The 10,422-nt window shown below is 45.3% G+C and overlaps 1 protein-coding gene across 1 annotated transcript in view; it reads right to left on the reverse strand.

The window, feature by feature from the left end:
- The window catches only part of LOC130388325 (cytosolic acyl coenzyme A thioester hydrolase-like), a 16,222-nt gene extending 8,326 nt beyond the window's left edge, over nt 1–7,896 (reverse strand). Inside the window, exons 1-3 of the mRNA XM_056597790.1 lie at nt 6,735–7,896; nt 5,710–5,827; nt 3,975–4,131 (exon numbers count right to left, since the gene is read on the reverse strand). Coding sequence (XP_056453765.1) covers nt 3,975–4,131; nt 5,710–5,827; nt 6,735–6,988 — 529 coding nt within the window. The 5' untranslated portion in view covers nt 6,989–7,896. The remainder of the gene's footprint in view (nt 1–3,974; nt 4,132–5,709; nt 5,828–6,734) is intronic.
- Nucleotides 7,897–10,422: the final 2,526 nt, after the last annotated feature.

Raw genomic sequence — 10,422 nt, forward strand, 5'->3', positions numbered from 1 at the left:
GGCCCTGCTATTCTAGGGAGCCACGGCGCCAGCCGGCAGAGCAGCACGGGCTGAATCGGTGGAAGTGTTGTGGAGTCACACACACCCGCGTGTGTTTCGGATCAGAGTGGGCGTGGGACGGTGTGTAAGCGTGTGTTGGCAAGCGTGTGTGTGCTTGTGCGGATAATAGACGGTGTTTAGGGGGGCTGTCTTTGTATGTGTATCCAAGTTCGCTCTATACGTGATTTTCAGTGTGTGTGCGCGTGTGTGTGCGTGCGTGTGTGTGATATGTGTGCTAGTAAGGGCCTGACCTCATGTGCACACGTCTGCGGGGGAGGTGGGGGGAGGGGGGAAGCGTGCAGGTGCATTGTCCAGGTCTCACAGGGCCAAAGGAGTGGGCTGCGTTCCAACAGACCTGGGCTGCGTTCCAATTTCAGGAAAGGCTCCTCCGGGATCAATACAGTTTTTTGAATTGAATAGAATTGAACACTGTTTCCTAGGAAGGAAGTCCTATGTCTGAGACAGCCGATTTGCTTCTTTGTCATGAAAGGTGACGTTGCCGACTGTTGTGGGCCAAGCAAAACGTTGAGACTGGCGTTACAAACGTACATCTGGTAGAAAAACCTCCTCCCAAGCTTATGCTGTCTAGCACACACAGATATCTTCAGTCCGGTCGGCAATAGAACCACTCATTGGAACGCAGCCCGGGTCTCGTAGGAAGCCTCGGTGAGTGGAACGGCCTACAGAAGTACTGTTGGAATGCAGCCCGGGTCTGACTGGGCCACAGTCAGAGTGTGAGACCGGACACTAACCCAACATGACAGAACAAACCGACGTCAGCTGATGTTAACCTCTCCTTCCCGTGCGCCTCCGCTGCTGGGGAACTTTAAAGGGCCAAACGCATCATGCGCTCCAGCGGCACTCGTGCACATACCTGCCCGTGCATACGTGCACATACCTGCAGACACGCGCACAGCACACCCACATGCACCCGTGCACACAGTCGCAGACGTGCACATGGGCACGTCCCTGTAGACATGCACACGTGCACAGACACACAAGCCGACGGCACAAGTCCCGCACCCGCAGACGTGCACACGTCTTCAGATGCGCACGCATGCACACACCTGCAGAAGTGCACACACAGACAGACGTGCAGACATGCCCGTGTGCACACACTTGCAGACGTGCACACACAGACACACCTGCAGACGTGCACACACCTGAGACCAGACCATCAGTTGGCATGGCGATATAGCGATGATGGAAATATGAGAGCGGGGAATCCCCCCGGGAATCGGGTTCTCGGAACGTTGGCTTTTCCCAGTCTTAAAGGCTAGGTTACGGTAAACTGATCCGCTGTCCGGCCTTATCGGAACTATCCATGCAGCTTCCTGATTGGTCGATATTATCCCGATCACTGATGAAATCTCCAATAACTATAGTGATGACCCACACAGACCCACGCACTCACGATGATTATGTGCACACTGTAGGTGTTACCCTGAGTTACAAGCTGCTGGAAAAAAACACAACGAATCAATGAAGAGAAGAGACAGGAAATAGAAATTCTGATTGATTAAAGCTTACAACACCCCATTCACCATTCTGCAGGCCAATGTCACTCTTTGTCTTTTTCTCACTGGTGCCAGAAGCACACTCTTCCCCACTTGCTTTATTTCATCAAAAATGTTATATAACGACTAAATGAATAATTGAAAAGCTACCACCAAAAGCCACTCAAATGTAGCAATCTGGGTGACCAACACAGGGTGACCAGTGTATCATCCTTCACATAGCCCCCCCCCCCCTGTTTTCCCCCCGGCCGCCCTCCCTTCCATCCCCACTTTCGGTGATCCCCCCCCTTCACGAAGGACCCCTGTGTTGAGGGCTGTCCGTGGAGGTGCCCGTTTAAATTTTTGCTCTCCACCTGTCATGTCACATCTGTGCACTCAGCGACCGACCGGCCCACCGGCCACGCAACCAGGCAACCAGGACAAGGCTGTTGCCAGGGCAACGGTCGCCTAGGGGATTCCTCTTTGTTTCTCACACCTTTTTTCTCCCCTCTCTCTCTCTCTCTCTCTCTCTCTCTCTCTCTCTCTCTCTCTCTCTCTCTCTCTCTCTCTCTCTCTCTCTCTCTCTCTCTCTCTCTCTCTCTCTGTCCCTCCTTCTCCCTCCCCTCTCTCGCTCATCAAAGTATTACTGGTACGTGAACGTTAATAAATGAGCTACTGCTTAATGGTTCAGAGCATAAGGAGCGCGTCTGTCTGTGTGTCTGTGTTTAATGTGTGTGCATGCGTGCTTAAGTGCACACACTATCAATAATTTGAGAGATGCTGTCTGCCAATGTTCGGTCCCTTTCCATTTGCTCTCAGGAAACTCACACTAACTCTGAGTCAGCTCATTGACACGCTTGCAAAGCAATACGTGCACGGCACGCACACATTGCTAAGCCAAAGATAATCAGCCCCGGTAACCAATGAGAATTATCCTCAGCGTGACAAAGGCCACGGTGATTACCGCATTGTTGCTTGTAGTTGTTGCACTCCAGTCAAGGCTTGTAAAACAGTGACTCATTAAGGGGTGGGGGGTGGGGTTGTGTAGGAGGGTTGAAAAAGCTTTCAACCGCTGCAGCGCCTTAAGTCCTATGCTGCCATCTAGTGGTGAAAATAAATATAGCCCTTTGACCCCATTAACCTTCTCTTGGACACAACAAGAGCAAGGTAATAAGTGATCATGGTTAGACTGTTGTTTTATCAATTGGTTGCAGTGTCAAGGAATAATAAGGATTTTGGAAGGCATGTATAGATAATAGAGGTGGTTTGCAGATCAGGCCATACTAGTGGAGCGAACATGAGATGGAGGGCAGAAAGTGTTCACGGGCTAGACATACACTAAGTAAGTTGTAGTAAGTTGAGATACATGTTCCTTGGAGGTTCATGGTGTGTTCAAGCTTTATGTTTTGATGATACAAGGGTTTCTAGCCAAGTTAATAAGGCTTGTTCTGCCGGGTTAACGGTAGTAAAACCCATTTACATTTAGGGCATTTAGCAGACGCTTTTATCCACAGCGACTTACAATAAGTACATAAGTACAACCCATTCTTAGCATAATGACTTGGGAGCAGTTTTAAAAGGAAACCTAAAAGGATACACTAGTTGCCAATTTGTGAACCCAACCAAAACGTGATATGCCACCAGGCTTTTGATAGCTCTAATTTGATGATCATGATAATTCACTATGTCGAGTGAATCAATAGCGGGTAGAGCGTTAATATCGTGTGATGAATCCTTTTTCAAATACGGCTTGATTCCAAATTGAGTTGATTTTTTCTCGTATCACTCCCACAAATTTGGTTCCACACTGTTTACAGAATCAACCACAGGGTCATCTCCTAGCCTGAAGCCTTGGAAGCCCGTATGTTTCCGTGTGCGTTACAGAACGTGAGAATGTGAGCTATGTAACATGGCTGCATGCTTGTGTGGGAGGTATGTCAAAGGAGTGTTTGTGCTCGTGTTTTAGTTGATGGATGGTGATTGTATATCCGTTCATCTTATCTATGCTGGCATCACAGCAGAAGTAGGGTAAGGGTGAACCTGTCTAGAAACAATGATAATTGTATAATTTCATCAAATAAAACACAGCTTTGAATCACCTTGTTAATGAGAAGGGTTGACTCACATTTGTATTTTACATTTAGGGCATATAGCAGAGGCTTTGGATAAAAGTGCCTGCTAAATGCCTTAAAGGTCCCATGGCATGCTACTTTATGAATGCTTTAATATAGATATTAGTAGGCCCAAAACACAGTATTTGAAGACGTTCCCTGAAATTCAGCCGTGGTGCAGAATTACACCAGGACATTGGTTAAGACTGTTCACTCACACAGACCATCCGCCATGGTCCTACCAGTCATCGGAAGTGACCTTTACCCATGTGGACACCTCTCAGTCACTCCGTCATACATGCCATCGATGACCGTCCTTCTCCCTTACCTGTGAGGACGTTCTCGGACATGACGTGGACCTGGACCTCCACCGAATGCTCGGAGGTGTAGGTGATCTCTGCACACACGTGGGCCACCTCTCCGATGAACATCGGCGACAGGAACTCCGTCTTCTCCACCCGCCCCAGCACGGCAACGCAGCGGTCCTGAGGCAGAGAGGACAGGGCGGACACACCGTGAAGACGACGACGAGCGATGGGGTGTACGGAGGCTAGGCCTACCGATGGACGTGGCAAGGCATCGTTATTTATGTAGCACCCCTCATACACAAAGGATATTCTTAGTCCTTTACATACGCAGGAATCACATTTGAAAGGACAATCGTTTAAAGACAAACCTAAAATAAAACAATTGGGTCAAGAGTATATGCCAGCCACAGAGCTGACGTTACTTTTTTCTTTCATGAAAAGTAACGCCAAACAGAAAAGTTTGAGCCCTGATTTAATAGTATATGTTTGTCTTCTTCGGGCTGGCCAACATGAAAACATTGCTGAAGAAAGCAAAGTTGAAGTTGTTTGAAATTATTATGAGGGCTATTGAGGGAAAATGCTGGGAAAAAGAAAGCATGATGAACACACTTTAGTTACTGCGTCTCCAAATGACTAGATTCAATCTACTTAAATATACTTTGCATGAGTTCATGTTTGTATATGGACCTATCCCTTCAAGGTTCATAAATGTACAGTCATGTATTCATGTCTTTGATATGCATCAGTAAATGCAGGTAGGTAAAATGTAGGTAAAAGGTGAACTTGGGTGTGATCGGAAGTAGCATCAGACATGGCACTCCTTTACACTACAGGTATCCACAAGATAAGAATAAGCTAAATCGTGCAATAAGCTCGTGTGTGCAGTACTTAATGTGTTTGCTTTCCAATATAAGCACAAAGTTCACAGCTATAACACTCCTACCACCATCATAAAATGACTACCTGATATTAACTAAAAACACCACCACTACCTTATACTACTAGCACCACCACCAACACTACCACCATCACTACCTGCAACCATCACCACCACCACCTACACCACCGCCACCACAATCACTACCTGATACTGCCACCACCAACACCACCTAGTAACACCAACACCACCACCACTACCTAATACTACCACTACTACCACAACCTACAAACACCACCTCCACCACCACATAATACCCATCACTACCTAATACTACCAGCACCACCACCACCACCACTATCACTACATACTACCACCACCACCACCACCTAGTAGCAACCCCACCACCAGCACTTCCTAATACAATTAGTAACACCACCACCACCACTACCACCACCATTACCTAATACTACCACCACCGCCACAACCTGCTAACACGCAACCACCATCACATACTACCACCATCTCCACTATAAACAACATCACAACCTAATACTACCACTAGCACAACCTAATACTATTAGCACCTCCCCTACCTCCATCACTAACTAATGCTATTACCAACACCACCACCTTGTACTACCACCATCACTACCTAATGCTATTACCAACACCACTACCTTATACTACCACCATCACTACCTAATGCTATTACCAACACCACCACCTTGTACTACCACCATCACTACCTAATGCTATTACCAACACCACCACCTTATACTACCAGCACCATCACCATCTCTCCTTGCTTTGCCTACATACTAAATATACTCTATAAATATAAATCGAGAGCATACAACAGACAGAGATATCCTCACCCCATCCTGCGTGTTGCAGTGGCGCGTGCTGATGATGCCCCCGGCTTCCTCGATCATCCTCAGGATCGTGCCGCCGTGCACGCTGCCGAAGATGTTTGCATCGTCCGGTCGCATGAGCCTAGCGGACAACAACACAGTAGGGCATGGTGAACGCCACGGCGTCTTGCCCGATGTTACTCCTCGATGCGTAATCACATGTTAAGCCTGCGCTATAGTATCTAGGTTTGGTATTTTTATTTATTTGTATGGTAAGAATATGTAAACAACACATAGTAGATGCATTAGCATCACACAGCTATATATTAGGTAAGAATAAGCATAACACAGCGAAGATACATACTATTGGTCTGTTGCTCCCTTGACCTTTGACCCTTGGTTTGAGGCAAAATACACATGAATTTGAAGAACAGTGAGAGTTCAACTTTTGCACTTAGTTTAAACAGCAGGTCACATATCTCTTCAAGTGTCTGTGGTATTGTGTCATGTATCAGACACATCATACATATCAGAGCAGCTACAAACAAAAGTAAACTTGATGCACCAACAGTTCATGAAAACAACTGGAGAGTATGCAGAGTAGCTGCCGGGATCCGAACAGGTTGAGTAGTAGTGCAGATAGGTTACCAGAACCAGATATGTTGACTGGGAGTGCTAGAACACAAGTATCCCTTTGTCTCATTTATTACAGTGCCATTCATTCCTTTACTGTTCTGACGCCTCAACTGAAACCAACAAAAGAAGATCAGAGGTCGATGTTATCATCAGACTACAATGTACTGCTTCATTGTGAATCTGTCTTTCTGTGTATGTGTGCCTGCATTGTATGTACGTCTGCCTGTCTGTCTGTCTCTCTGTCTGTCTGTCTGTACTGTATGTGTACATTTGTCTGTCTGTGTGTGTATGAACTTGTGTGTATGCGTGTCTGTGTCTGTCGGTGTGTGTCTGTAATGTATATCTGCATTTATCTGTGTCTGTGTGCATTAATGTTCTTACGCACTGTGGGTGTGCGAGTGTGTGTGAGCTACCTGCTGAGCTGGTGTCTGGTCCCCAGATGGGGGTCGCTTCCCTGTTCCTGATACATCTCCCTACTCAGTTTTCTGATGAGGACTTGTTGCCGTTCATTATGCAATCTGCGCTCCTCAATCATCCGTCTAGTGCCCCGTGGCATAAAGCAATTCATCCTCGGTCTCTCTGTCTCTCCAGTCCCGGTGACTGTAGGTGACTCTCTCGCTAGGCCGTCTCCCCTCTGTGTGTGAGTGTCACAAAGCAACATCCACATTCATGTTTCAGGAGTACGAAAACATTATGTTCTCAACCACAACAAAACGTTGACTCCGCCTCCGGAGCCATCCCTACTATGATACGCCGGTTGAACAAGGACATCTGTCAGCGCAGCGCGGTTGCCATGGGAACGGGGCCACAGCTACCAGTTGCCTCTTAGGATGTAGGCAGTAGGTAGCGGCCTAGCAGGCTGTTATTAATACGAGAAGGCACCGTGCTGTTTGACCTGCGCTGATAAGCACTTTGTCAGCGCAACGTGCTAGCTGAGCCGTAATGTAAACTGCCCTTTTTTTTTCTATTTTACTTCAACAGTTCCATGGTTTTACCATGTCAAGTAACAAGCCACATATGAAGAAATTGTCATTTGTATGCCTGTGAATTAGTATTTTCTTAGCTATAAAAACATAGCTATAAAACAAAGAGGTATTGGCCAGGTTAGGCTCAGATGGTGAAACGCCATGGTAACTGAACCGAGAGAAGTTTTAGGTATCGGAAACCGAAATATTCTGGCATTCACTGAATTCTCACCCCGTTAACCTGAAAACAAGCTCCTTGAAACTCAGCTCAACATACAGGTTTCTGCTTTGAGAATGGAATGTGTCATCATGTCAAAACATGCGGTCATAATCATATAGTACTTTTCAAAGTCCAGAAAATGTATTTATTACAAGATTATAACCTTAAAAAAAGGAAAATTTAATTGCGTATTTTGAATTGATCCAGCTAATACATCTTACAACTTGTACATGAAGGTATATTAACAAAATAATAAATAAAATAAAAACTAAACTACTTCAACCTTTTTAACCCCCTAATAATTTGTAATATTCCAATTCATTATAAAATTTGATTATCTTCCTAGATATATTTTAATCTGCATAAACACACAACAATAAAGACAACCACTGGTACCTGTGAGGAAAATAGCCAGGGAAAAGATGGGACGATTTGAACAACCTCATAATAGTCCATCTCGTCGGAAGAGCAGTAGAAATTCTGGTCCCAAAGGTGAACATGTTGACGGCAGGATCCGTTGGTGTGAATAAAACTGCTTTATGGTCGATTAGACCCATACCAGGGATGGAAAAACCACATGTCACCAGGTGCGAAAGGTATGACTAAGACTACAACCCCAGCAACCAAGACAGGCCGTCGCCTTACGCCATTGTTTCAGCTATCTACAAATAGCAGCTTTATCTTATTATAATGTGTTTTTGACAGGTACTGTAGAACATTTACATTTGTGTTTTCTACTAGCATGTACTCACACACAGTTACTTGACACACATGGATGATAAACACTAGGCTTGTACAGTGTCATTTCAGGTTATGGTGGTTTCTTGTTGGCAATGGGCCAATGGGTATTGTAATGTTTAATGGTTAAAGTGGGGGCTGGCCACATAAATACTTTTAAAAGGCTTCAAATCGCTCTCATATCAGGCTTGGAACTCCTGAACTGTGGCCTGTGCTTTAGAGATAGGACTTCTACTGCAGGCTGAAGTTATGGATCGCATTGTTAAGTATTTTGTGTTTCTCTCCCAGACTATTGTGTAAAAGGTCTTTCCTCATGCCTCAGTAAAATAATCGGTCGCGTCTGCTGCAGCGGGCGCTCCACCGAAAATCATGTTTAATTTCTGTTTACTTGTAAAGTAAACTAAAGTATTGCTGAATCAATAGATTTGTGCCTCAGCTAAGGCTCTGCACTGACGTCCACATGTTTTATATAGATGACTGTGTCCGGCTCCCAGACATAATCAGGATGTGGTGAGCTGCTAGAGGTGTATATTCTCCAGCCTCTGTTTCTAGGGACATGGCGTCATCACGAATAGCTCCTCCCACTAGCAGCAGACCCCGACCAGGCCGCGTGTTACTGGACGATACGCTATCGGCGTTTTTCATTTCCCAATAAAAAGAAAAATATGAAAAAGTGAAACACCTGATCGACTTTGGTTGACCACATGGTCGAAAGATATTTTCCTCTGTCTTGAATAGCAATAATAGTACTGTCATGGCATTGTCATTCCATACCGTTATTCCAGTCGGTACAGTTTCTTCAAGTGTATAGAGTAGCTATAAAATCTTACTGCAACGGAGACCCTTGCCTTGGCATGACCATGATATTTGTCTATAGCCTAGTTGAATCCTGCTCTACCGGCGAAGCATCGTGATGAGAGTATAACATTCGAGAGGCCACATCCGTTTTATGAATGAATGAATCATACTTCTGCCATTCGCCCCGCGTCGTATTAACGCATAGCCTCAAAGCACTTGATGTGCATAGATGACGTTCATAACCAGATTATCTGGTATTCAGAGCAGGCGTGGCGATGCCTCGGTACCTGGAATGTAGGCTACAACCTACAAGATCTCCCCGGGGATTATGTTATCATAAACCAGTCGGATGACGGCGTTGTTCCCCTGGCTATTCGATTCTTAAAACAACCGGGTTACACGGGAGTTTTAAATAGAAATATGCATACAGCCTACCTGCATAACTGAAGAGAAGACACGGTAAACGCGCACTTGTGTTCGGACATTGTGGCGGTATCTCCTGGCTTGGATGGTTGAGTCTGGGCGCCCAGTTTGCAGTGTAGACAGATGGTACTACAGACCCCAGCTTCGATATGCCGTCTAATAGTAGGATGGCTCTGCACCTCAGGTGTCCTTTGAAAAAACGATGAACAGCCTTCAAATTAAACGGTGTAAATTATGAATTAGAAACAGTAGGACCGGTGTTCTCGCAGAGTCATCGCGTGGGTTGATGGGATGGTTTAATTTGCCGATCTGCCTATTTCCTGTTCCACTCAACCGGTAGTTTAAAGCTTTCGACGTTACATTTCCCATAGATGGTATTAGTTGTCATTCCGCTTCTTGGCTTACGAATTGAGGGCGGCGGGAAAAGAAAAACGTCAGCAACCCCTAGCAGAGAAAACAATTACAATTCTCATTGCGTGGATATCATGTTGTCATGCTAGGAAATGTATGCTAATGTATATTCGTAACAGTGACAGCAAGGCCTATATAGCATAGGTTGTTGTTGGTTTTGTTATCTATATTAATACATTTTTACGTGGCTTACGTATTCAAAATATTTTCCAGAAGGTTCAGATCAACACAAAGGGATTTCCGTATTTCTTTAAATGCGTCGATGCGAGGCGTGGCCAGTAGAGGGCAGCAGAGACTGTCTGTTTGTGAAGGCGTCTGTTCGACCAATAACTCCATCAGAGTAACGGCTTAAAGCGTGCGACAGGTGCGTCACACAAGTCCCTTTTTCTCAATAAGGATGACCATATAAGGTAATAGTGTTGGTCCATCTCAAACACGTATGCTTGCGAATGAATGCCCCAAAGACACAGAATGAAAAGCAAGGATTTACTACGAAAACGTTTTATTGAAGTAAAATGACATATATACAATGTTTGCAATAAATCG

The sequence above is a fragment of the Gadus chalcogrammus genome, chromosome 1 (assembly GCF_026213295.1).
Source record: "Gadus chalcogrammus isolate NIFS_2021 chromosome 1, NIFS_Gcha_1.0, whole genome shotgun sequence".
Lineage (NCBI taxonomy): Eukaryota > Metazoa > Chordata > Actinopteri > Gadiformes > Gadidae > Gadus > Gadus chalcogrammus.